Genomic DNA, 27,978 nt, shown 5'->3' on the forward strand with positions numbered 1-27,978 from the left:
CTCTCGCCGTTGTCGGCACCGTCCGGTATTCCACGGGCTTGCTCCGAGTGGAGCACGTAGATCCACACAACAGAGACACTGAAGGGAAAGTTAACCGTTTATTACGTTCGCTAGCCTGCAAGCTAACGAGCTCGAGAGCTAAACAGCTTGCTCCACCGCGGCGGAGTCATTTAAAACATCAGCGCTTCGCTCTGAGTTGTTGTGTTAGTCTCCAATTAACACACACAGGAAAGTTAACCGTTTGATCGAATTGAATGAGCTAGCGAGCTAAGGAGCGGAACAGCTCGCTCTGCCGCGGTCGAGCGGTTTAAAACGTCGGTGCCTCTCCGAGTTGTTGCGTCAGTCCCCGATCAACACAAAGACGGGAACGTGAACTAACGTTAAGCGTAACCTCGGTGGCGCACGTTATTCGGCTAGCAGTTGAGGACAGCGAACGTCAACGTATATTTGATCCACAGGCGAAGGGCTCGTCTTCAGCTGACCAACCACACGGTAGCCGGGTTTACGTGGAGACTTTTTTTGTCGTCGGGTGCACACGTGACGTGCACGACATTTAAATCGGCACAACCGTGCGACACACGCACTTCGTTGTGAAGGTCACGTCACGCCTGTGGACGTAACATCACGCCCACCGTCTTTGGTTTTTTTTAATAATATTTTTTCCTCCCCAAAAAGTTGATTTCATGTTTGGTTTTCCCTCCGATAGTCATGTGGTGTCCTGCGAAGGCGTGGTTGGAAGTGGGCGTGGCTTCCTGCAGACAGCCAACGAGAAGCGAAGGCACTCGAATGCGCGGCAGCCACCAGCGGGGGGCGCCGCCTCGTCACCGTCGCTCCGGTCTGGGCGGGATCGTGGGACGCGACGGAGGACGACGACCACCACGGCTGGAAAAAATGAAATAAAAAGGCAGGCTTACTACTTCCTGCTTGGCATCAACATTGAAAAACAAAACACACGGGGCCTCATTCACTAACAGTGCACATAAACGTGGAAATGTAACGCACAATCGTGATTCATCAATACGTTCGTACTTGAATTGGTGCAAACAAATTTAGAAGCTCCTCAGATCACGCGTACAGACACAAAATGAAGGGTCAGCTTTCAAAATAACAGAGATCCACTCTTCGACAACAAACGGTTTGAAGCAAGCGACGGATTTTCGTGCATAAAAATGACCGTTGAAAAATGGCACAAAACTGCTGAAGGGCAAACCGACATAAAGTGCAAGAACTCATTGTGGAAGGTTTTTCCACCGAAATCAACTTCCTCGAAGATTGTCATGTTGTACAATGTTGCTCCCTCCATCCATTTTCTGAGCCGCTTCTCGGTGGCGACGCTATTAACGCTGCCGTTATATGTCCATGTTTTAGGAGGACGCAACTTTGACCAACTCCTCGCGCACTTTCACGGAACTGTCAACGGTTCTTGTGAAGAAAAAAGAAATAAATCATTTGTTTGTGTACTTTTGTTGAGATCGACATTACCGTAATAGGGACGCTAATCATGATTGTTTAAGTGTGTTTACGTTACCCGTAGTTGGTCGAATGTGGGTCTTATTTGGCCATCGGCTTAAATTCACGTCGCACGTTGTTAACGTGAAACTGTGACTTGTGTGTGATAGCGGTCAGTTCCGTCGAACGCTAAGCAAAGGTTAGCGCTACCTGGTGTCTCACCAGGATATGCTAGCATGCGCTTTCTGATAATACGCCATAAATTCTCCCTTTTCTGTGACGAAAGACTCTTCGTTTACGTCAACGGCTCGTCAGCGTCACAAAAATCCAGTGTTGCCACAGTCACTTTGAAAAAGTAACTTTCCTGATGACTTGATTTCAAAAGTAACTATCCTTCCATCCATCCATTTTCTTTAGCGCTTTTCCACACGCGGGTCGCGGGCTGCTGGCGCCCATCCCAGCTATCTTCGGGCAGGAGGCGGGGTACACCCTGAACCGGTCAAAAGTAACGACGTTAGAAAAAAGTAACTTTTTAGCAGTTACCGTGTGGCAGTAATATCGCTTATTCACAGTACAAAAAAAGCATGAGCTTAACCGTACCCATCACTTGGTAATATACGCCACAAAGTTACCTCTCCTTGAGCCGTCACCTTATCGTGGTGGAGGGTTTTGTGTGTCCCAATGGTCCTAGGAGCTAAGTTGTCTGGAGCTCGAGCTGGCGTGCGAGGTCGAGAAGTTCCGACTAGATATAGTCGGGCTCGCCTCCACACACGGCTTGGGATCTGGTATCAGTCCTCTTGAGAGGGATTGGACTCTCTTCCACTCTGGAGTTGCCCACGGCGAGAGCCATGCCTTTTTGGCCTGTGGGACTCCTGAGGCAGCTGATGGTTACCGGCTGGCCAAGCGGAATGCAGCTTTGGTGGTCACTGAAGCAAAAGCCCGGGCATGGGAGGAGTTCGGTGAGGCCGTGGAAAAAGACTTACGGACGGCTTCGAGGAAATTCGAGGGGAGGGGGAAGCAGTGCACCATCAACACGGTGTATAGCGGATGGGGCGATGCTGACCTCGACTCGGGACGTCGTGAGAATACTTCGAAGACCTCCTCAATTCCACCGACACGCCTTGCCGTGAGGGAGCAGAGTCTGGGGTTCTCTGAGGCGGGCTCTCCTATCTCTGGGGTTGAGGTCACCGAGGTGGTGAAAAAGCTCCTCGGTGGCAAGGCCCCAGGGGTGGATGAGATTCGCCCGGAGTTCCTCAAGGCTCTGGATGTTGTGGGGCTGTCCTGGTTGACACGTCTCCGCAACATCGCGTGGACATCGGGGACAGTGCCTCTGGATTGGCAGACTGGGGTGGTGGTCCCCCTTTTTAAGAAGGGGGACCGGAAGGGTGTATTCCAACTACAGGGGGATCACACTCCTCAGCGTCCCCGGTAAGGTCTATTCAGGGGCGCTGGAGAGGAGGGTCCGTCGGGAAGTCGAATCTCAGATTCAGGAGGAGCAGTGTGGCTTTCGTCCTGGCCGTGGAACAGTGGACCGGCTCGACACCCTCTGGAGGGTCCTCGAGGGTGCATGGGAGTTCGCCCAACCAGTCTAAATGTGTTTTGTGGACTTGGAGAAGGCGTTCGACCGTGTCCCTCAGGGAGTCCTGTGGGGGGTGCTTCGGGAGTACGGGGTACCGAACCCCTGATACGGGCTGTTCGGTCCCTGTACGACCGGAGTCAGAGTTCGGTCCGCATATCCGGCAGCAAGTCGGACTCGTTTCCGGTGAGGGTCGGACTCCGCCGAGGCTGCCCTTTGTCACCGATTCTGTTCAGAACTTTTATGGACAGAATTTCTAGGCGCAGCCGAGGCGTAGAGGGGGGGTCCGCTTTGGTGGCCTCAGTATTGCCTCTCTGCTCTTTGCTGATGATATGCTTCTGTTGGCTTCATCAAGCAGTGATCTCCAACTCTCACTGGAGCGGTTCGCAGCCGAGTGTGAAGCGGCTGGGATGAGAATCAGCACCTCCAAATCTGAGACCGTGGTCCTCGGTCGGAAAAGGGCGGCGCGCCCTCTCCGGGTCGGGGATGAGATCCTGCCCCAAGTGGAGGAGTTGAAGTATCTTGGGGTCGGGGAAGAACGGAACGGGAGATCGACAGGCATATCGTCTGCAGTGATCTGGACTTTGTATCGGTCCGTTGTGGTAAAGAAGGAGCTAAGCCGCAAGGCGAAGCTCTCGATTTACCGGTCCATCTACGTTCCGACCCTCACCTATGGTCACGGGCTGCGGGTCGTGACCCAAAGAACGAGATCCCGGATACGAGCGGCCGAAATGAGTTTCCTCCGCGGGGTGTCCGGGCTGTTCCTTAGAGATAGGGTGAGAAGCTCGGTGCTCAGGGAGGATCTCAGAGGAGAGCCGCTGCTCCTCCGCATCGAGAGGAGCCGGACGAGGTGGCCGGGGCATCTGATTCGGACGCCTCTCGGACGCCTCCCCGGTGAGGTGTTAGGGGCGCGTCCCGCCGGGAGGAGACGCCGGGGACGACCCGGGACACGCCGGAGAGACTACGTCCTTCGGCCGGCCGGGGAACGCCTCGGAATCCCCCCGCAAGAGCTGGATGAAGCGGCTGGGGAGAGGGAAGTCTGGGCGTCCCTGCTAAAGCTACTGCCCCCGCGACCCGACCTCGGCTAACCGGTAGAAATGGATGGATGGACAAGTTACAGAATGATGTCATCAACATGAACCAATAACTTAAATATTCGTGTAGTTGAAGCCACATTAAATGAGCAACTTAGTGCAGACTTGACAAATGCCAACACAATAGAGTAACTTCCTGAACGTAAACGAGCACACAATTCTCACGACACTGCCGATTGCGGTCCATGAAAGTAACCGTGTGTCTGTGTGCGTGTATGCGTGCGTGTACGTAAATGTGAATGTGACTGACACACGGACACAAACCGTCGCTCCCACCACGTAATTTTGATGCGAAGAGCGAGAAAACGTTTTTGCTTACTGCGTGACGTCAGCCGTGCACCGCGTTCAACCAACTCGCAGACGAACTTGACAGTTCTCACTTTTCATTGTAAATATTATTTACGCTAAGTATTGTAAGTCCTTCAATGAGTCAGTCCTTCCCCTCCATGACCGACTGACGATCGCGCACTTCGCTATGAATAATTTAATACGCCAGTAAAACTGTATTCTTAATGTGTCAATAAAAACGTACCGAATCCAATACGCTTTTTACGACGCAAAATAACACAAATATTGTGGCGACAGTGAAATCGTGCATTTCTTTGCACTTTTATGGCACTGCACCATCGCCGCGCATCGTGTCATCAACAATCGCGTCCCGACCGCTTTCTTCTGTGCTTCTATTCTTCGGCACATTTGGTCTGCTCTTTGTTTGAATCACCAGCTACAAATTACTGTTGGGTGAGAAACATTGATGATACAAAAGTAACTGTTGTTGCATTACAGAAGTAACTGTAGTCGAATTACTTTCCCTTCGCTCGTTACTCAAAATGGCGGATTTTCGGAGTCACCGGCATCGCTGCAAAAATCAATCAAGGCTGACGTGTTTCTCTGTTCTTCTTCTCTAATGAAGAAGAACCGGCGGAAGCGCTACGAAGTGACTGATCAGGTATTGTAGAGGAAGCACTTTTATCAAGTTCAAAAATGAATCAAGGGGCCACCCGGAGTGTGGGCGTGGGCCACATGCGGCTCAGCATTTGCCCGTCCCTCCATTAGTGAATGAAGCCCAATGTTAGCAACATGATGCCAACACGCACGCACGCACGCACGCGCGCACACACGCACCATAATGTTGGCAACAACAAGACGTGTGTGAAAAGGCTTCCAGGCTAACGCACTCAGCTACTTCTGATTGGTCAACAGTGCGTGTTGCGACGGTTCCAACCTGTTAGCGGACGCTGTGCACGACGCGGTGGCCAGATGGGTGGGGGGCGGAAGAAGCAACGGCTTTTTGGGCTCTGCTGGTTTGGACGGAGCTGATGCCTGACAAGAGAATTGTGTGACATTACAACACACACACACACACACATGTACTTCCTACATCTAGGCAAATGCTACGAGGTGACCCTGACGCATGTACCTGACTCGGGGGCACAGGGTCAGGGGGGAGGGGCTTAGTGGGCGGAGCTGGCTGGCTTGCTAGCGGCTGAATGTTCGCAAGGACGACAAAGAGAAGAAAGTCAGGAAACGTGCAAATGCTGACATGCGCGCACAGTAGCAACGATATAAAAACATGCTGACGCTAACATGTGCGTGGAGTAGCAAAGCTATGAAAACATGTTAACACTAACATGCATGAAGTGAAGATATAAAAGCATGCTTATGTTACCAAACACAAATGAATACTGAATTTTGTTTTCAGTATGCTACCATTCATGTGTAGTGAAGAAATAAAATGTGCTAATGCTAATGTAGCATAGTTTATTAAGTTATGAATTATACTGTTTCAGCATTTATTTAGTGTTGATTTCTAACAGAGTGTGGATAGGTTGTATTTTACTGGTTATTTGTTGAATATTTTAAAACATTTTATGATGATGAATTCGGCTGCAAAGTTTCACTCTGACCAGCAGGGAGCAGTGTTCACTGCCTTGCGTGGAGGGCCACAGGAGAGGCCCGCATTCGAAAGCAAAGAAGAAAAGCCACATGCGATGTTGGACCAGCGAACTTCCATCCATCCATTTTCCGTACCGCTTTATCCTCACAAGGGTCGCGGGCGTGCCGGAGCCTACCCCAGCTATCTTCGGGCGAGAGGCGGGGTACACCCTGAACTGGTCGCCAGCCAATCGCAGGGCACATAGAAACAAACAACCATTCGCGCACACATTCAAACCTATGGGCAATTTAGGGTCTCCCATCAACCTACCATGCGTGTTTTTGGGATGTGGGAGGAAACCGGAGTGCCGGGAGAAAAGCCACGCAGGCGCGGGGAGAACATGCAAACTCCACACAGGCGGGGCCGGGATTTGAACCGCGGTCCTCAGAACCGTGAGGCAGATGTGCTAACCGGTCGTCCACCGTGCCGCCCAGCTAACTTTATAAACACATTTTTATATTTTTGCGTTTACCAGATTAACAATTTAGTTAGTAATAGTTTCCAATTAAATGTGTAGCGACAGATAAATCCTGTGCGCACCACACTATGCTAACAAGCACGAGTGAAGACAGAAGACATAAAACATCCTAATGCCAGCATTGGACGCTAACTTCCGGCCAAGTTGTGTCATTGCGACATCTGAAGCTAAACGTTAGCATGCAACGAGTTTGCTAGCTAAACGGCTAGAAGAAGTCAAGCAGGAAGTCGAAAGCGAGGAATGTTTAAAACATTAATTTTTGGTGGATGTCACAATCTTTAATATTCTGATTAAATAAATAATTAAAATAGAGAGATTGTTAGGGCCAGTCAAAGCGCATCCTGCTATGACCTCATTTCATGAGTGTTGGGCACTTGTCTCTACTGCCAGGAGAGGGCGACATATCCTCACACAATGAAAGTCAGGCATTGTTTTTATGCAGCCAATCAATGGTCAGTTTTCTCCTGCTCTACCAGCCGATGGTGAGCATGTTTCCTGTACAACCGATCAATGGTCAGCGTGCTTCCTGTCCAACCAATGGGTCGTACCTGAACTCCTCTGGTGGGAGGGGCGGGTGGAAGAGGCTTTGTCGGCGGAGCCGGACGCTGAAGTCACAACAACAAATTAGCTAACATTTCAGACCCGACAGCAACGGTCGAGAATACGCTACTAAAACATTGGAGAACGCTACACAACATTCGACACACTATTTGAGAACATGCTACAACATTGTAGAGCTTTCCACTACAACACTACACAACATTCTACACAGATTTCTACAACACAACTGGATTCTACGACACTACACAGCATTCTGCTACACACTAGACCATTCTACTAGAAGATTCTAGACACCACACAACATTCTACACACTATTTAATAATGTTCTACAACATTCTTCTGGAACATTCAAGTCACTACACAACATCTACACACTATTTGAGAACATTCTTGACACTACACAACATTCTACACACTAAAAACACGCTACAACATTCTCGAACATTATACTAGAACATTCTTGACACTACACAACTTTGTACACACTATTTAAGAGCCTGCTACAACATTCTAGAGCAGGGGCCACAAACCTTTTTGAAAGAGAGAGCAACCTCTTGTTACCGATCTAGAACATTCCACTTTCGGTTTCAAAAGGCCTGTTTTACTGCCACTCGTCCTATTCTAGAATACTAATGCACTGTATTTGTTTACGGAGTCAACTCGTGGCTACAGCGCGAGGCAGTTACCCTTCCTGCTGCTTAGCTAATACGTTCCACGTGGGAACTTAGAACGCCCCTGTACTGCAGGGTAAAAAAATCAGAAGACAAATATACGTCATTCTTTTACGAGCTGTCTGCGACCCACTTTTGAGTCCACGACGGGAATTTCTGCTCTAGAACACAAAGCGACATTTGAGATGTAATTTTCTACAACACCCACTGACATGAGAACATTGTGGAATTTTCGACACACTTTTCCTAACCCTGAAAGGCTAACAACACTCCACCGCAGTCTAGAACAGTAGAAGAAAGATTCTCAACTGGTGGGTGCTTTTGGTGGTCCATAAAATAGTGTGTGTATGTGTTTTCAGAGGCTACTTTGAAACACATTTTTTTTTTTGGATTGCTCTTCACGTTCATCAAGTGGGTTGCGACTGCAACAAAAAGGAAAATGCGGGTCCAGGGTGACAACGGGTGAGAACCACTGCTTTAGAATCCTCATGAGAACAATCTAGGGCGCTACACAACATTCTGGAACATTCTCAACTCACCTGATGGGTCGGGACTAGGGTTGGGCATCGTTCGAATTCGTTCGATTCCGGTTCCAAACGATTCTCGGTTCCGATTGGGTCAAAATGGTTTGCAGGTTTTAAATCAAGGGTGTCCTAAATTATGAACATCCATTTTCTTAGCAGCCCGCAGCAGAGAGTAAAATGACCGTCGGACTCGGGGTTCTTTAGAACCGGTATCAATAGCAAACCCATGAACTCAAAGGCAATGTGCGGAACCAACCCGATTGACTTAATATTCATGAATTCATGTTTCAGCTAAGAGTTAAATATCGCCTTGTTCAAAGTTATTTGGGACCGTTTTACCACGTCAAATGGTTTCTATGTGCGTTCCCGTTTGAAGCTCGTCGCCTTTTTATTTGGAAGGGTACGCTACGCACCAGAACTCGATTTGGCACGAATGGTAACTTCGCACGGCACTGGTGATTTGATTCGATTTTTTAAATGAATGCAACCAAATGCTGTAAAACGCTGATTCCTGACGAGGCGCAAGGTTAGCGTTTGTGATACTGTGAGACGTTGATGTGAATTTTGTCCCGATTCATTGTGATGTAAAGTTGCTACGGCCATGTTTTATCTCAATGTTCAGCTTTTTCTTTTTTTTTCCCCGTTATCGGCTCTGACGTCGGTTTGAAGACTAAAATAAACGCTAAAAGCCATCAGTGCCAAAGTGCAACCAACCGTTGACCCTGTTAGCTGTCTCAATGTTGGCACAGACGTATTTTGATTGTTTCACTCACCCAATTGTCTGAGGGTCGACTTGACTGACCTGTCGGACGCGACGCTACACATCGTGAAAGCCTCCTTTGCGCAATGTCATCTTATTCCAAGTGTTGCACTGAGGCGACCGGTCGTTCATTTGAACAAAGTTAAGACACTTTTGCTCGTTGCTGCCGCCGCCGGGCACGAGCACGTCTTCGTGCGCGTTCTTCTTCGTTGGTTTTCCCCACTTCTTCGTGGTCGGAGGACCGGAGGCATCGAAACCGGGAACCGAAATGTTTATGTTCGAACGGTTCCGGGAGAACCGGAACGCAAGTCCCGGTTCCGATCGGTGCCAATCGGTTCTCGATTCTCGACGCCCGACCCGAGTCGGGACCCAAAAGTAGGTCACGGACAACTAGCAAAAATGTACATCGGTCATATTCGTATTGAGATTTGTTTCATTCCCACATGGAATATATTAGATATGTGACACGAAGCGTCTCGTCACTAGTTGACGCCGCATTCAAATACGATGCAGCTCAGCCTCTGGCTAGCGGGGAACATGGCTCCAAATATGCCAAACTCACTTTAAAAATATAACGTGCAGTACATGTTTTCAAGAGCTATTTTTTAACCCAAAAAATGCTTTTATTGTCCTTAGCTTCTATAAGTGGGTCTCGACAGCAACAATAGGAAATCGCGGGTGCCAGGATGACAACAGTTGAGAGCTCGTGTTCTAAAGCGCCGCTGAATTCGTTAGACGCAGACAGAACGTGGTCACGCCAGACAGGAAGTAGTTTACCTGCGGCGAGGGGTTTAGCGGAGGGGCGGGGGGGAGCGGCTTAGTGGGAGGAGCTGGTCTGTCAAGAGGCTGATTGGAGAGAAAACAGGAAGTAGCAGAGCGATGTCACCTGCACGTCGTGTTCGCAAACTCGTCGACTTCCTGTTTGTGTTTAATACCTCCTTGAGGGGCGGAGTCTCGGGGGCGTTGACGTGGAACCTCAGCGGCCGGACTTGATCCACGTTGCGCTCTGAACTGCGCTCCGTCGCCGGGGTCCTGGACAGCCCCGACATCACATGATCGGACTTTCTCTCATACGCACGCAAACGCGCACACACACTGCATGTTTACCGGTTATGTGAGGATTTGGGAAAGAGTTTGTTGCCTCCCAAAGTCAAACACGCGCGACGCACACGAGGGAGGCGAAGAGCGAGGAAGAGGAGAAGTGCTGGCACGATAAAGAGGAAGAGCACCAGCAGGGCCACCAGGACCGGATCCGACTCTACGCGCACGCGCACGCACACACACACACACACACACACACACACACACGCACGCGCGCACTTTGATTCGAAGGGCAGCCACTTCTGTGTGTGTGTGTGTGTGCGCGCGCGTACCTGCGGCGGCGCGTGCGGGTCCGCTGTCCACGCTGCCCCCGTGGCCGGCATACGCGCAGTCGGGCGGCGCCCGTCCCGGTCGGCAGTGGCAGTTGTTGTTGCTGTTGCAGACCTGAGAAGACAGGAAGGGCTGAGCGGTCGCCACGACAACGGGCGGCGGCCGTGCGAGCGAGCGAGCGAGCGGCGGCCGCTCACGCCGTGGCCGTTGCATTTCCCGCGGCACTCGTCCGCGCCCAAGACGGACACGTCCTGACACTTGTTGTCCAAGCAGGCCTGCGAACACAACGGCCGCGTTGAGGCATTTTCGTATCGTCAAAACAAAAACATCTTTGACTCCCAAATCGCTTCACACCGCTGCCACGTGTGATGCGTCATTCAGACCAGAGTTTTGCTTCAACCTGCAATACTACTTGTTCTCAAAAGAGGCTTCAAGCTGTTTGATGCCATGCCCAGCTGTCAAACGGAACATAAAACAAGACGACTACACTTTGTCTACCGTATTTTCACCACTTAAAAGTCAATTTTCTCCAAAATGGACGGATAATGCCTTATAATGCGGCGCCGAGTTCCAAATTCTGTAAATGTTGCTGTGTGACTTTGATGAGCGCTCCGCTTGACCGACCGGGAGCATCTCCTGCCGACACGCCGCTTATACAGAGGAAAGGCGGACGTGGCCGAGGACAGCGTGCGGACGTCAAAGGGGGAAGGGTGCGCGTGAAAGAGGACGCTAAAGCCACGCCCCCAGTAGGTATATAGCGCATCGGTTTGGCTAAGGACCCCCGAAAACGACTGCGGTCAAGCCAGCCGCCCCTCATTTTGTTCATACTCGGCGTTACGGTAACAAGCCGCCTTCAAAATAAAAGCTTCCCAATAATACGGACGTCAGTGCCCTTCGGTTAAGGAATGCAACCAGCGAGGTTCATTTGAATCTCGTGAGGCATTAAAAAAATGTAGCTTATTTGATATCGTATGCGAAATAAATGGTAACTGGACTGCGCTTGTATAGCGCTTCATCTACACCATCGCAGTGCCCAACGCGCTTCACAAAGCCTCACATTCATGAAGCAATGGCCGAGTGCTGCCGCGCGAGGCGCTGCCAGGCCCACCGGCAGCAAATTAGGGTTCGGCGTCTCGCCCGAGGACACTTGGCCATGCGGACGCTCGTAGCAGGGATTCGAACCCGCTCTACCTACTGAGCCGAAGCCGCCCCGACATCATCCCGATGGTATCCCAAGACGAGTCCGGATCTGCGTGACAGACCCCCGAGCGCTCCGCGAAAAGAGGTTTGTTGAAGATCTGATATTGTATTTCAAAATACGTTTTTCAAAACATTGTTTTAGCGTGCGTGCATGCTAGCGCATGTTTTAGCATGCCTGCGCCCAATAATACGCTGCGTGTTAAACACAGAAAGACCCCGTAACTGAGCCTGCGCCTTTCGATACGCTGCGCCCTACGGTCGCCAAAATACGGTAGTTTCAAAGTGCGGCGGGTTACGAGCGTGGTCACGGAACTCATTCAAAGTCGTATCTCAAGGCACCGCTACACATTTTTGATAGCAATTTGGGATTTAACGACATCATTGCTGTCGCACAATTAACCAAAAACCTTCCGTAATTCCGAACAATTAATTCATCCCAATCTGATGTTGCTTTAAACTGGGCCGACCGGTTTGCACACCCTACCTCACGCGGTTCAGAGGTTGCGGGTTCAAATCCGGGCCGCGGCCTTCCTCTGTGGACTTTGCGTGTACTCCCCGTGCCTGTGGGGTTTTTTCTCCATGTAGCCCGCTTTCCTCCCGCATTCCCAAAACCTGCATTCCAGCTGAATTTATTCGCTATATATATATATATATATATATTCATCAACTATGACACGACAGGGCACCCACCCTCCTCTCGCCGATTGACAGTAGTTGTACCGTACGCTCCATCCCGAAACCTGCACTCGCAACACGCTGGTCTCTGGCGACTCCGAGAGCCAGAAAGAAGTCCACGGGCTCCGCGGCATTTTCTATTCGGGCTCCGGTATTCTGGAATGCCGAGAGCCGCTACCGCAGACGAAATGTCGAAATCCCCATTTAAGACTCATTTCTACTCTTTGGCATTTAGTTAAAGTACACATAGGCCTGTTTTACTGCCTCCCTCCTCGGCCCCCGCTCAGAGAGAGGGCCGGGTGACGTTGACCGACTCTGAGGCCGTCGCCGTCTGAGTTCCGACAAGATCCGAGGGGGACGAGCTCCCCGGAGTCGTCGCTATTGAGGACCCCGCTCCGACTGACCGGGCCAGGCGCTGAGCCGAAGGAGCCTACACCGCGGCGTCTTTTCCGGTATCTTAATGAAGATTGTACAGCAGCAAACTATGGGATAAATGTTGCCGACTGGACATCCATCGCAGCCTGGTCATTACTAGGACTCCCGCTGCTTTCCTGGCAGGACGCACCCTGCCGCAATATCACTTGCTCCACAACCGACGCGCCGCTGCACTATGATTGGCTGCTGTATCCCTGGAGAACACGCCCTTCTGCTGCCAGACAGGAAAAGAAGTATGTGACTTAAATGTGGCGGCGTTAAAAGGTTTCCCACTAACCCTAACCCACCCTAATCCATCCTAAACCGCCTTAAACCCGAACCCTATCCCTAAATCTAAACCACAAAAAACTTCTTTGGATTTTGTACAAATGTGAAACGTTTGGGAAAGGTCAACTCGTTACATCTGCGTAGCTTGCCCGTCCCGCGAAGCAGGAGCCAATCATGCTTCAAACTATGTGGTAACCCTAATAACACGAGGAACGACGCAATGGCTAAAAGCTGCGCTAAGACAAAAATTGCCGTCGCATGAGGCCCCATCGGTAGCGCGGACAGCCATCTTTTAAGTTGCCCATCCCCGTTTCAAATTGAGACTAAATGATTGCACTCTCTGTCAATCTGTGTTGTGTCGCTTTACTTGTCCATTAAAGATATTTTTGCACGGGTGGGTTGGGGTCGGGGGTCTCAGAGGGGGCGGGTTGCAGGCCTGACCTTGCCGGGGCCGCAGGCGGTGCCCTGCGCCACGGAGGCGGGGTCGGACACGTCGTCTCCCAGGTGGAAAAACGTCCCGCGGCACACCAGGTCGTGGAGGTCGAAGCGCACGGTGGTGGTCAGGATCTCGGTGTTTGTGCCCAGCAGGGGGCGCTCAAGCCCACCCTGACACTGGATCCTGCCGCACTGCACGTCACTGCAACGCGACGCGCAGAAAGTACGGACGTGCCCCCACACGTGGGCAGCGGGGATGGCAGAGCAGACAAGACAAGATCTATGCACGCACACACATACATACACACGCACACACACACACACACTCAGTGTGTCTGACTGACTTGTGTGCGCAGGTGGCATACGACCCGTTGCTAAGCTGCCCGCAGTTTCCGTATTTATTTCCTTGTTTGTTGACGGACGAGAAGCAGACGGCCGGTGCAGCGGTGGCGTCTGACCAGGCGAGGGCGCCGTTAGAACACTTGCGTCGCACGAATGACGAGTTAGCTTAGTGCGACTTACTCGGTCCCCAAAGCGTCTGGCACTGCGTGCGCATGCTGGCGCAGGCGCCGCCGTAGCAGTAGGCGGCGCCATCCTCACAGGGCTCGCCGTTCTGTACGTAGACATTGGGCGGGCAGAAGGGGGAGGAGCCCGTGCAGAACTCCGGTAGGTCGCACTCTCCGATGGGCTCCCGGCACACGGACCCCGCCGCCCGCAGCTGCGAACGAGAAGAGACCTTAAGCCAAATAGCGAGGACACGGGCTAAATGAGCAAAGGTTGCGCCCACCTCGCAGTCCTGGCAGCAGACGCCGTCGGCCGAGCACCGGGCGCCGGGGTGCAGTCGGCACGCGGACGCGTCGCAGCAGGGGTCCTGGCACTCCTGACCGATCGGGGCACAGCAGGCTGCGGTTACACGCGAGACCCACCTGCGGCGCGGCGCGGCGCGGCGGCCGCCGGCCGGGCCCGTACCTCGAGCAGGCCGCAGTCGCACTCCTCGCCGGGCTCCACGTAGAGGTTGCCGCAGCGGGGCCCGCCCAGGAGGCGCTCGGGCGGCGGCACGTTGAACAGACACATGCCGCCGCCCCGAAGCAGACTGACAGACAGGTCGGACGCGCTGCAGCTGCTGAACTGCTGACCCGGCAGAAACCTTGGGAACGGGGCGAGGGGGGCGAGGGGGGCGGTGGGTTTAAGGCAACAGGTCAACGGGACGTCAACAGGAAGTCAGTAAGCGGGTTGAAGTCAGGGTTGAGTTGCGTGCCGGTGCTGACCCGGTGGAGGGTTCCATGATGCAGCCGCCCATGCGAGGCTGGTTGGCGCAGTGGCATCGGCGCTCGCGGGAGTCGTGGCTCATGCCCAGGTTGTGTCCCAGCTCGTGAGCCACCGTGGACGCCACGCCCAGAACACTGACCAGGTGGTCCTGGTCGCAATGGCAGCGTGTTGCTATGGCGACAGTGGGTGACGACGACAAAGCCATCGCAGCACTCACCACGTTGACGCCTCCCGAGCGGTCTCTGGAGCACATGGACGCCTGCGCCGCCATGCCCACTGTGGTGCCATCCAAGGCGCTGCCCCTGACATCACACAAACAGTAGATCAACAGGAAGCCAGATGGAGGTCAACAGGAAGTTAGCAGGACTTCAAGAGCAAATCGAGTCAGCAGAAGGTCAACTGCCGGTGGCAGGACGTGCACCACTTGTGGCGGCGGGCGTACATGACGAGCTGCGCGTTGTCGTGACGAAGGCGTGGCAGGAGCTCCCTTGTCCGCCAGAGCAGGAAGTTGTTGAGTGTGGCGCTCGGGTTCTTCTCCACGCGGATTTTGTCCCGGTCGCTCCAGACCTCCAAACCAGTCAGTGCCACGCGCACCTTCAGAGGGCGGTAGAACTGAGACACACACACACACACACACACATTGAAATGTGAGAGAGAGAGGTGAGCCATGCGTTTTGGGGGTCCTGCTGTTGTTGTCGTCATGGTGACGGCAGGTTCCAAGGTCTCACCCAGTCCACCTGATTGGCCACATCCAGCATGCGGTAGATGATGGTCTTGTTGTTCTTCTGGTAGTTCAAGAACTGCACAACAACAAGGACACAGGTTGGCACAGCAATCGCAGAGCGGCGGTCAAACACGTCACGTGTCCACTCACCTCCTGGTGGTCCGCCACCAGAACCAGCTCGATGTATTTGGTCTCGGACAGGAGGTCCCGCTTGTTCTGCCCGCACACACATAGAAACCGATGCGGGGTGGTCTTACTGACTTTATGTTGTGCCGCATTATGTTGCATTGTTTCTCTTACTCTGTGTTGAGCGTAAGCGCCGGCGTGCCGGCGCGTGTCGGCACGCTCGTGCGCCACCCCGCAGCCCCTCGCCGCCTCGTCCGCCACGTGACCACTGGAAAAGATCAGGTGGTCTCCCACATCTTCTCCTCCACCTGCGCTGGCCCCGCCTCCTTCGCCATTGCGGCGGAGCTCCTGCGGCCGAACCTCAAAACTCAGCGAGGCGTTGACGGCGATCACGCCGCTGAGGAGGAAGACGGGTGACGACGTCATCACTTTTCACACGCGGTCGGGGCCAGCAAGGCTTTGAACATGATCGCGATGTACCAGAGGTCTGACTCGAGTCACACGACTCGGAAATCGAGTCAAGGGCCTCAAGTCATACGACTCGGGAATCGAGTCAAGGGCCTCAAGTCATACGACTCGGGAATCGAGTCACATAACTCGAATCACATGACTCGAGTCACATGAGTCGGGAACCGAGTCACAAGACTCGAGTCATATGACCAACCCCGCATTGGTCATATGACTCGAGTCATCCCTCGGGAATCGAGTCAAATGACTCGAGTCATGCCTCGGGACTTGAGTCACGTGACTCGAGTCACGTGACTCGGGAATCGAGTCACGTGACTTGAGTCACATAACTCGTGAATCGAGTCGCATGACTTGGGACTCGGGTCCCATGACTCGATCACGTGACTTGGGACTTGAGTCACGTGATTTGGGACTCCAGTCACGTGACTTGGGACTCGAGTCATATGACTCGAGTCACCTGACTTGGGACTAGAGTCATAGGACTCGAGTCACGTGACTTGGGACTCGAGTCAGACTCGACTCATGGGACTCGAGTCACAAGTAACCCAGCCATAAAAAGGGAATTATCATTTGCTAAAAATCAGTTTGAACATTAAATATCTTGTCTTTGTAGTGTATTAAATTACATAAAGGTTGAACATGATTTGCAAATCACTGTGTTTTGTTTTTATTTATGTTTAACACAACGTCCCAACTTCATTGGAATTGGGGCACGGCTCATAAATCACAGTCTGGTTTGGTGCTGCCACAGAGAAGGACGAAATCCGACCACAAAAGTGAGCCAAGACTAACGAAAAAATGAATTACCCACCTACCCACTCTTAAGGATTGGCACGCTGCCAGAACGAAGACAAGAGTGTACAAACTCCTCAACGACTGGTCGCTGTTCCAGGCTCACGTTTGTACTACAAGGAGCAGGTTTGTTCATTTATTTAGCTCTGTATTTATTATCACCACTATTCCTAACAAGAGTTTCCTCGTGAAACCTCACAGTGCTTTGTTTCTGGCCATTAGTATTTGACTCTTTAGAAGAGGGATTCTCAAACTTTGGGTCCATCGAGGGACACCTTAGAGTGGTGACATTTTGACAACGACCCCCTCAGAATTCTAACAGCAATTAAACATCTCCTTTTGAGGATATGTACATATGTACATATGCTGGCCCAACAAGTAAAAGCATAGCTGAAATACTGTAAAGAACAATAACTTACTGTTTCCCCCCTTATTTTATTGCAAAGCAACACAATCAATTAACTTTAATGGACTCATAGTCCATTTAGAAAACAGATAAAAGGAAAGTCCATCAGGAAAATCGTTATATTTTATGTCCATAATTACTTTTTACCCAAGTCTCTTACAAGAAACAACAAGAATCTATGAAATTTTACCTGCAGTGTCCAGTATGCAGGTATTTATTTCACAGTAACACTGGATGCATGTTTGGCTACTGAATCATTTTCAGATCGGATCGCTCTGAACGAACCAATATCCTCCGTGAATCGCATCGGTAACCACGAATCGTGATACGAATACCTACTTTAGATACTACGGATACGGCTTGAGGCGGCGCGGCAGAGCAGCTCGCTTAAAACCCGGAAATGTAAGATTCTGTCAATTTTGATTGGCTGTAAGCTGCGACATCGCGACGGTGTTGACCCGCAACCAGTGACCGGCCGATCGGCCACTCGTGGAAATGGACGCCAAACCGCGCACACCGCGCGGCAGTTCCGTCGGGTCGGGCCGCGTCGTTCGCTGTGCGGCAGGCGGCCTTAAAGATCCAGAAGCTTTAAGTTCTTGCTACATACTGGAACAAAAAGGTTCCATTCAGTTAGATTCAGCGTTGCAGACCCTCTCCCAAAGGTTTTTGGACCTCCCAAAAGAAATACTCCCCCCCCCCAACAGGGTCTTCTTATGACCCAAGCAAATGACTTCAGATTGGTCGAAATGTGCAGCCTAAAGATCCAGGAAGTTTCAGTTCTTGGTACAAGTACTTCCTGGTAGACCCCTCCCAGGTTCCTGGACCTGTCAAAACTACTACCCAAGTAGCAGGGTCCTCTGTGGGCCTCAATAAAATACCCCGGAACTCAATTTTTCCAAAAGGTCCGAGCTCCAGGGTAAAGTTCCTGCAGTGGAAAAGAGCTACAGGTCAATCTATCCCAGCCCAGGGCCTTCAGAATCCGTCGTTCCGACTCATGGAACATCGACTAGATTGGCAATGGGACTTTTTCTTCAGCATTTTCCCATCCTGATTGGTTGGTCTGAGCAAAACCCATTGCAGCCAAGTTGGACTAGAGAAACCCGTCTGTAGCGATCTGCACACGCGGATATGCTTCACAATCAGCATCTCGGATGGATGTTTTGGTCACGGTATTGATTGTGCACAGTGGCATTTTCATTTCATATTGATGGTTTGTATAACTGTGTTGATGGTGGAATTTACAAACGGATTAAGTCAGGAAAGTCTACACTGACGGCCCACGTACAAAACGCACCGCCCGCCACTACTCGTTCCAGGAGCGATATGTCACGCGCACGTGTCCGAGAACAATGAGGACTTGTGTAGCATTGACGCTTGAACAAATCTGTTAATCCCTCCGAGGTCAGGGGTCGCCACCACCGACTCACCGGAGTCCTGAGCAGGTGCTGATTGCCGCTCGAGAGCTCGGGAATCCTCTTACGTTCCCGTGGTAATAACAATGCGTCTGTGGACACAAACAAACCAGCTCGGTCAGTCCGCCTGTCAGTCGGAGAGATGCCTTCAGGGACTCACCACGGGGTCGCCCGTCAGGGACACTCCGGTGCCGTTGGGGAGGTAGAAGAAAACGTTTGGCGCTTTGGGCAGGAGGTCGCTGAGGACAAAGCGCGGCAGTCAGTTTTTCCAGCTGACGTGGCTCCATCTGCGCTCACTCACCGGTTCTTCTGCAGGTCCAACACGAGGACCTCACCTCGGACCTCCAGGCCACACTGCAGATGCTCCGGGTGACCGTCCTGAAAACATCAGCGCCATTAACAACCGCAACCAGGACACAATCAATCAACTACAACCACAAGCAACCGGGACCATTCAACCAGTCCCTCCGGATGTGGGCGGGGCTAACAATATCCACTGTCCAATGGGTGGCTTTTCCCGTTCTTTCAGGTGACACTACTTCCTGCACAACAGACGCTTGACAGGAAGTCGGGTTTTCTTTTCTTGAAATGTGATTATTTTCCTGGTCATGACATCACACAAGGAGTCAACTTGTCACAATAAAGTCCGAGAGGCACCCGCCTGCTCAACGGGCGCCTCTCGTCATCTCGTGTGTGCGTGTGGTTCGCGTGTCCGCGTGGGTGTGCTCCTATGTGATTGTGTGTGCGTGTCGGGGGATTTCTACAGGAAGCGATCTCAGACGCGTGCGTCCTTACACGCCCTCTTCAGGAACTTCCTGAGAGAAGGTCATGTGACTCACAACGCATGACATCCTCCTAGGAGCCATGTCGAAGATGAAGATGAGGGCGTCGGCGCTCCTCGAGGTTTTCACAATGCCGAAATGAATCCATTCCCCACACACACGGAAAAACTGCCCTAATCGTGGAAAAAGTACTGCCAATAACCTTTGACCTGTTCTGACCTGCAGCGCCTCCTTCAGGCTCCGCCTCTGCCCACCCACTAGCACGAAGGGTCGAGTTCTCTGCAGCGGCGGGCTCCACCATCGCACGCTACCTGAACACAACACACACACGCTCGTACACAGTGACAACACTACAGCAGAGTGGATAGACAAAGTCTACACACCCGCAGACCCCCATCTGAAATGTATTTGGGGTTAACGAGGACGTTCAAATGGTGGCAGGTGTGTGTGTGTGTGTGAATGTGATTGGTTCATTGTGAACACAGCCACCTCCAGTTATAAGAGGGTGTGCACACTTGTGCAAACACATCTGCTCACTCCTTTCTTCTCTCGCGAAGATTTTAAAATAATGGTGACAAGATTTTACAAAAGATTTATCTTGGCTCTCATTTTTTTTTTTTTATATCACAAAAACCTTGAAGCGGTAGCACTTCAACAAGCGCGTGAAGACTTTCTACATCCACTGGCCACACACACCACCGACACACACACACACACCTGTTGTGTGTTGTTTTGTTTAACACACTTGACCTCTCCTAATGTTTAACACACTTGACCTCTCCTAATTTGGCGTAAGAGCACGTGACGTGCGCCGTCTGTGGGCGTGTCCACTGTCCAGCGGATATAAATGACTGCGCACCCCGGCTCAAACGCCGTCTCGGTGAGGGTGCGCGCGTTACCTGCGGTGTCCGGGCCGCGCGTTGGGTTCAAGGACCTGGCGTCCGTGAACGCAACGCCAGCGCTGATCAGCAGCAGCGAGAGTGGCGGAAAAAGTTGTTTCATCTCGCCGCCATGGCTGCCTTCCTATTTGTCGAGCGCCACATCCGTCGACGGCGTGAAACCGAACCGAACCTGGTCAGACTGTCCGTCTGCCGTCGAACTCGGGGCACCTCACAACCGGAAGTATGTCGAGTCCACCTGCGTGTGGCCCGGTTCCGTCCCCGGCAGTCCAAAGTCGTCTGAAGTCCGTCACGAACGCACCTTTATAACGGACTCAGTGGTGACGTTATCGGGCGCGCAGGAAGTCGCAGAACGGGGCTTCAAAATAAAAGCACCCTTTTCAACTTGTTTTTTTCTTTTGACTTTGAAATGTTTGTGACGCTGTGAAAAAATGGAAACCAAAAAAAACAACGAAACTTTCATTCCGCTTGACACTGGGGACGAGTGGTTAGCTTATCTGCCCCACAGGGTTGAGGTTCAGGGTTCAAATCTTCCCGCGTGTGGTTAGGACGTTGTCCCGTGCTCGCACGTTAGCCCCATTTAACACGCTAAATCGGAGGTTCTCGACGTTTTTCACCAAGTTCGACCATAATGACCAACACTGAAGTACAGGAGCATAGTAGGCCAAAGTGTTCACCCAAAAGCGAGACATTCCGAAAAAGTATATTGGCATTGTTGTAAACTACTTACGTGATGCACTCTGATCATTTACACTGCGTTTCATCCATCCGGCCATTTTCTGTACCGCGGGCTGCCGCAGCCTAACCCAGCTATCTTCGGGCGGGAGGCGGGGCACACCCTGAACCGGTCGCCGGCCAATCGCAGGGCACATGGAAACAAACAACCATCCGCACTCACATTCACACCGACGGGCAATTTTGGGGACGTGGGAGGAAAGCGGAGCGCCCGGAGAAAAGCCACGCAGGCGCGGGGAGAACGTGCAGAGGCCGGGATTCGAACCCCGGTCCCCAGAACAGCGAGGCGGATGTGCTGACCGGTGCCGGCACGCTGCTTTTCAATATCGTAAATATAAAAATGCGACCTAAATGATTCAATTGTCAGGCACATCAAATAAATGTTGAAAAACAAACTTGAAAGTGAAATACAACCAACGTGTGCTTAGGTAGCCCGTCTTTAGCGTAGCACTGGAGGGAGCTCGCGTACCCGTCTGCTCGCTCTCGTCTCGTAATTTCGTAAACGGCCACGCCTCTAATTGGTCGCAGCGCGAGTGCGAGCTCGTCTCTTGACACGGGATGGCGACCGGTCCTGGGTGTAGCGCGCCCGGCGGCCAAAGTCAGACGGGATGGCCCGACCTCTCCCGGGCCGCAGCGCGAGAGAAAAGGAGGGCGTAAGCGGTTCCCGTGAGGACGCGGCGGCGCGCGTGCGCTTTCCATCAGCCGACGGAGATCGGTCGTCCCCGCCGCGTGATTGGCCTTTTCCTTCTATTTTCTTTCTTTCAGTGGTGTCAGAGCACAACAAACTAACTTTCGCTTGTTGGACTTTGACCACTTTCGACCCGCGTGCCCCACGTGTGCCGAGAGCAAAAAGGGCTCCGTGACGTCACGGGCGAGCGTGGAGTGCCAGTGTGCGGGCATGACATTTGACCTTTGACATTTGAAATCAGTTTAATACGGCGGAACATTCCCGTCAGCGCTCCCTAAACACTTTGAAGCTCGGCCTCCCCCGCCGCCGCCCGTCGCCTCCGACACAGTCCGGACAAACACGCCAACACCTGCGGACACACGCGCGCGCGCGCGCAGACATTTTTGTGAGAACTCGCTGTCCGCTTGTTTGGTTTTGTTTTCGATGCGATGCAGTGCGGAACGTCGAATGCGTTTGCGTACGTTTGTGTGTGCGTGTCCCGTGCGCGTGGGCCTGCGCAACATTCTTCTGTGCAGGCTGAGATTGTACAAGAACAAGATTCTGGTTTTCTCCCTCTGGAAGACAAAAAGACAAAACGACACAAATCATGACGCGTGGAATGTACAAAATATGCAATTGTTCTTGTCGCTTTCCTGCTGCGTTCCGTGCGGGAACTTGGCAAACGAACAAAAGTCACGATACCAGTTCCGGTTGAGAATGACTGCTCTCAAGTCACCGTGAATCAAAGATCAAAATCGCGGCGGATTAACTTGACGATCGATGAGTCGTCGATTCGTCGCGACGCCTCCCGCCGGATGCGAGTGCAACAAGCGCTTTACCAAGAGTCACAATGTCAAGCGCTACAAGCATTAGCGCGCTAAGCAAAAAGCGTGTTTTACCCGCGGATGGAAGAAGGCGGCGGTGACTCTGCGAAGGCGGTTGGCGTAAACCTGAAGGCAGCTGAAGAGCGCCGCCAGCAGGAGGCACCAGGTCACGCTGACGTACGCCGAGCCGGCCAGCGCGGAGGGCGTGGCCACGCACCCTGCGGGGCGGGGGGACAAGTTGACGCGGCGACCCGACGGCGGCGGCCGTGACCCTCGGACCCGCACCTACGCCGGTTGTCGGAGACGATGCGGACGCTCGAGGACGCGTTGAAGGCGGAAAGCGTCCTCCGCAGGAGGCGGGCCATCATCGAGTCTCCCTCCACTTCGATGGCGACCTGCTGGCTGCCTGGAAAAGCAGCCAAAGGATGTAGGATGTGTGCGCGCGCTGTGTTACGAGTGACGCCGCAGGCGGGGTGCGCGCGTGTGAGCATTTCTTACTGGTGAAGTTGAAGACGGTGCGTGTGTGTTTGCTGACCACGTCAAGAACACGAAACACCGACACGTCCACCGTCAGCAGGACGGCCGCCAGGAGGAGCGCTGACAACACCTGAAACACACTTGAAACCTGCACACACACACACACACGCACACAATTGCTACACGGGTACGTGTGTGTGTGCGTGGAGGAGGCGACCCCACCACTTGTTTGACTTCTTCAGGGTGAATTCTGGGGCTCCAGGGGTCCACAAACTTTCCTCTCTCAGACGGAGTGAGGGGCAACAAAGAACGTTTCCCCTGAACGCGCACACACAGACACACGAAGGTGATGATGAGGCGGACGAAGATGAGGACGATGAAGATGTTACCTGTGACCTCCTGCGCCGGTCGATGATGCCGAAGTATTTTGTGATGTAGACGTTATCGAAGTAAATGTCTCCTCGGAATCGTCGCACGTAACCGAGAGACCTGAACACAGACGTGCGGCTGAGAAGCGTGCGTGCGTGCGTGCGTGCGTGAGTCGGTGGGTGGGCGGGGCTTACTGGCTGAACAAGGACATGAAGGCGAAGGATACGAGGAGCTGCAGGATGTCGAGCAGCTGCCGCGTGCGAGCTTCCAGCTGGCGAAAAGAAGTTTGGATGCCGCGCGTGAAGTCGCCGTCCGCGAGCTCGCCGTCCAGCGCCGCCTGCCGCTGACGCTCCTGCGGGGGGACGACACGCGACGTGTGAACACGCCGTCGTGCGACGGGACGCGCGACGGCTCGTCACCTTGACGACGAGCTCGCCGGCGAACTCTCTGCTGAGGAGGTCGACCGAACCGTTGAGACGGTCGAACAGCTGACCAAAGTTTTTCTCCACGGGAATGTGCCGCTTGCACCAGCCCGTCATCACTGCGCACAACACCGTCGCGGTCGCCATCGTCGGTGAGCGTGACGACGACGAGAACTATGACGAAGGACGGGCGCGCCGACGTGTTGCTGACCTCGCACGATGTCGCACAGGAAGTGGAACTTCATGGGCACGCACAGGATGTGGTTGATGACGGGCACCGGGATCGCCTCCAGACACGCCTTCCACTTGTCGGCGAACCACTCGGCGCACCGCCCGACGCTCTGGTCGACCGCTCCTGCGCGAGCCGAGGGTGACGAAGATGACAAAGGTGGTGATGATGACGAAGAGGAAGGCTCACGGTCGCACTGCATCTCCGTCACGTAGGCGAAGCGTTCCTGCGTGCGTGTCTCGTTGGTGTCGAGCCCCTCGCGGTTGTCTCGCAGCCGCCCGTATCCGTGGCGACCGAGCACTTCGTCTCGGATGGCGGCGAAGGCCTCGTTGGCGCCGCGCGCGTCCTCCTCGAATTCCGCTTCCCCCTCCTGGACACAAGCACGACCGCCGATCGACTCCGCGGCGCTGCATCCGCCGTACGCGGAACGTCACGTGACCGACACGGAAAAAAGGTTCGCGGACTTCCCGTGTACGCTAGGCTGACGAGCGACGGCGGCGGAACTACTTTTGGAGCGGGGGGAGGTCGAGAAATCGTCGATTCCAAAACGGTCGAGAAATCAAGTAACTGACATCTATCAGTCCGGAAAGGGTTACAAAAGGCTTTGCGAGTCCAGCGAGCCATAGGGAGAGCCATTAACCTCACATGGAGAAAACGGGGAAGCGGGGCGAACCAAAGATTAGGCCGAGAGAACGGCGACGAAGGAACTCAGGACAACTTGCAAAGAACTGCCTCGGTTAAGGTCGGAGTTCGTGACGCGACGATAAGGCGGAAGACCGCGGGGCAAAAATGGCGTCCGCGGCAGAGCTCCAAGGCCAAAACCACTGCTGACCAAAAAGGAACATAAAGGCTCGTCTTACTTTTGCCCCCAAAAAAAACCATCTGGAAGATTCCCAAGACTTTTGGGAGAACATTCTTCGTACTGACGAGATGAACGTCGAGCTTTTTGGAAGGCGAGCGTCAAACGTAGCACAGCGTTTCAGAAAAACGTCCTCACTGAGGCCGCGGGCGTGCCGGAGCCGATCTCGGCCGACTCTGGGCGAAAGGCGGGGTAGACCCCGAACTGGTCGCCGGCCAATCGCAGGGCATATAGAAACAACCGACCACTGGCACTCACATTCACACCGACGGGCAATTTAGAGCCTTCGATCCACCGAGCGCACGTGTTTTTTGGGGGATGTGGGAAATAAACCGGAGAAAAGCCGCGCGGGCCGGATTTGAACACGGCTCCCTTCGACCGATCAAAGGGAGCCAAACAGTCACATGACGGCACACGCAAAAGCAAGGTTTCTTTTTATCTGAACGAATGTGCTTGATTATCGTTTCGGTTCAAGCGCTATTGTTGGGAAATACCCGAATTCGAGATTCGAGATCTGTCTGACGGCCACGCTTCGATTGAAAAATGCAAAGTTGACTCTTCTTTCACTGAAAGTAATTCGGATGACTACTTTTGATCGTCAAGTCGCGAGACTCGAACTCGTACCCGAGCGCAATGTGCGGCTCGTCTTCCCACATTTGTTCTGTGAAAAACGATCCCGTCTCGTTGGCCGAACGAACATTTCAACTTCCCGCGGGCCTCACCACGACTTCCTGCGCCACCTTGAGGAAGGGCGTGACCGCGTCTCTCCACAGCAACTTGGCGTTGCGGACTTGAAGGTCCAGATTGCAAGACAGCGACGCGGCGGCCGTCTCCACGTTCCGCCGGATGTTGGACACGGGACCTGCCGATCGACCAGCGGACATCCGTCAATCGCGCGCCGTAGGAGGTCGGCTGGCCGCGCGTGCGCGTGTGTCGCTTTGACCTGCGTAGAGCGCCGAGAGGACGAGCAGCACGAGGAAGGCGCGTCCGCGGGAGCCGAGCATGCTGGGAAACATCAACAGGACGGCGCACCTGAAGGCCGACGACACGGCCCCGCCCACCGCACACGCCCCTGGACACGCCCACAGCAACAGTCACGCGCGCATCCTGCGGGTGGCGCGACGGCGCCGTCGTCATGTTCCTCACCGGTAAACGCGCATCCTGTGGCCAGCTTGAGGTCAAAGTTCAGCGGGATCCCCGGCGCCACGGCCAGGAACATGACTGGTCACACGACAAACAGGCCACGTGACATCGCCGCCCTCCGGTCGGTCCCTCGACTTACCAGCTGATTTGTACCTCCGCCTCGCAACATGTGGCTTGTTTTGACCAACTCGAATAAAGCGCGTTAGTGTGTGTGAGCATCTGGATGCGAGTTGTGGTCTACAGCAGGTCCTCGCGGGTCTGTGACAATTTTACTGGGGGGGCTCGTCAGAGGGGCCACGCACGCACGTACAAGCCGACACCGTGTCGTCTGCACTGATGTATTCGCGGAATTGATTTCCATCCATCCGGTTTCTTCTGCTTATCGGAGGCGGTGGGCTCACGCGGGCGAGCGAGCTTCCCACCCTACGTCTAAGGGAGAGCCGGAAACTCATCCGGGCCGCTCGCGTGCGGGAAGGAGTCGCCTCCGACCTCTCGAGCGTTAGCGTGAAAAAATACGGCGGCTGGCTGACGTTAGCTAACGTCTACATTCGCAGACCGAGGTTCGAGGTGCACGTGAAAACCGGTGGCTAACGTGTCCGTACTGTTATTTGGGAAAGGCAAATCTGGCCGCACGAGCAAAGAGGCGGGGAGGGGACGCAATGTTCTTTGGGCGCCTCGGCTCCGTTGGAGCTGACTGAGATTTGAGCAAAGAAATCCCCCGAGCGGGGGCTTCTGGTAAGTCCAGGTCCAAGTCCGGAGGTGTGAAGGACTTTGGGATCTTTTCTTTTCTTACCTGCGCCGCTCAGCGCTCCGAACACACCTCGCAGGATGAGGTGCGCGAGCTGCACCTCTTCTGATTGGCTGATGAGGAAGCGATGGCTGCCACGTGGGAGGAAGCGCCTGATCAGCTGCTCCACAGCTGAGAAACGCGTCGCCGCCACCAGGGGGCGTCACATCACATCACGATCGCAATCATAATCAGGAGCAAATGAAAGAATCAAAACGACTCACTGCTGCGAGGCTGCTCGTCCCGTGTCATAATGCTCGGGCCGATCAGCAATGATAATCACAAGTATTATTAATAACCGCAATTATCATTCATAAAAACAATCACGATTTCCCTCTCTTGTGGCCGCTGGCGAGTCCGCTGCAAGACTGCCTCGGAAACGGGCTCCTCGGTGACGTCACAAGCGCTGATGAGCACGTCGCGGGGCGTGACGTCTTCGAGGCGGACGCGCGCCACGCACGCCACGCACGCCTCGGGTTTGCTCTTTTGCTCTTTCGACGAGCTTCAACTATGACGATGTTTTTGATTTCGTCGTTCGTCGACAAGCTTCAGTCGCGCGATGGCCGCAAATGGAATCAACTGGTCACCATGGCGACGTCCCGGAAGGTAAATGGACTCAAATCCAAAGGAGTCTTTATTCAGCGATACAACTGATCCAGCGATATGACATTCGATGCGGCGCAGTCAAATCCAAACGGGACGATGACGTCACGGCGCCATCGCGTCTCGCTCGTTGTTGTGGGGGCAAACGAACTTTTTCAATGGGCAGGTGGGCAAGCTCACTCGAAGTTCGGCTGCCCAAACGTAAACAGGATGAAAATAAAAGCAGTACAAGGACCAACTTCACGTGTCGAGTCCGACTTACGTTTTTCGAGATACGAGCCGTCGTGTGGACGATTTGTGCTTTGACTTAAATTTGGTAACCCGTTTTGAAATGTTTTTTTTTTAAATACGAACCAACTCAACTCACTTGACGACAAGCGGCGTTTCGACAAATCGTCTTCAAGAAGATTCCCTCTCTCAGCGGAACTTTACTTGAAAACGGAAGCGAAAACGAAAACATCGACACGTTCCTCGACGAGCACGTCGCTTTGCCTCGTGATCGACATCGCGGAAAGCGCCGTTGACATGCTAAAGTTAGCGTCGACAGTGGCG

General features: G+C 53.2%; 2 protein-coding genes across 12 annotated transcripts; both read right to left on the minus strand.

Moving 5' to 3' along the window:
* Positions 1-671: 671 nt before the first annotated feature.
* adam15 (ADAM metallopeptidase domain 15) lies at positions 672-20,645 on the minus strand. 11 transcript variants are annotated; one of them, XM_061697359.1, is made up of 25 exons: positions 20,312-20,644; positions 19,632-19,723; positions 18,932-19,008; positions 18,791-18,869; positions 18,646-18,722; positions 15,727-15,949; positions 15,577-15,642; positions 15,431-15,502; positions 15,145-15,314; positions 14,920-15,004; positions 14,702-14,850; positions 14,403-14,580; positions 14,221-14,313; positions 13,956-14,151; positions 13,778-13,886; positions 13,440-13,635; positions 10,619-10,696; positions 10,424-10,535; positions 10,158-10,308; positions 9,986-10,082; positions 9,828-9,896; positions 7,082-7,138; positions 5,540-5,605; positions 5,345-5,442; positions 722-882 (listed from the first exon to the last, which is right to left on the minus strand). In XM_061697359.1, the coding sequence occupies exons 1-25, from the start codon at positions 20,412-20,414 to the stop codon at positions 822-824; spliced, it is 2,754 nt and encodes a 917-aa protein (XP_061553343.1). In that variant the 5' UTR covers positions 20,415-20,644; the 3' UTR covers positions 722-821. The 11 variants fall into 11 exon arrangements, 10 of the variants coding, with proteins under 10 accessions (XP_061553348.1, XP_061553343.1, XP_061553349.1 ...); XM_061697365.1 differs by having other exon boundaries at positions 19,615-19,723; positions 20,312-20,399; XM_061697363.1 differs by lacking the exon at positions 10,619-10,696.
* Positions 20,646-20,741: 96 nt separating this feature from the next.
* Positions 20,742-27,075, minus strand: dcst1 (DC-STAMP domain containing 1). The gene is made up of 17 exons (XM_061696861.1): positions 27,048-27,075; positions 26,830-26,955; positions 26,040-26,114; positions 25,831-25,965; positions 25,616-25,755; positions 24,224-24,404; positions 24,017-24,160; positions 23,803-23,924; positions 23,578-23,735; positions 23,404-23,503; positions 23,237-23,332; positions 23,036-23,162; positions 22,827-22,943; positions 22,613-22,755; positions 22,196-22,288; positions 21,042-22,083; positions 20,742-20,952 (listed from the first exon to the last, which is right to left on the minus strand). The coding sequence occupies exons 1-16, from the start codon at positions 27,073-27,075 to the stop codon at positions 22,009-22,011; spliced, it is 1,860 nt and encodes a 619-aa protein (XP_061552845.1). The 3' UTR covers positions 20,742-20,952; positions 21,042-22,008.
* Between the last annotated feature and the right edge of the window lie 903 nt (positions 27,076-27,978).

Source organism: Phycodurus eques, chromosome 14 (assembly GCF_024500275.1).
Source record: "Phycodurus eques isolate BA_2022a chromosome 14, UOR_Pequ_1.1, whole genome shotgun sequence".
In the NCBI taxonomy this organism is placed as follows: Eukaryota; Metazoa; Chordata; class Actinopteri; order Syngnathiformes; family Syngnathidae; genus Phycodurus; species Phycodurus eques.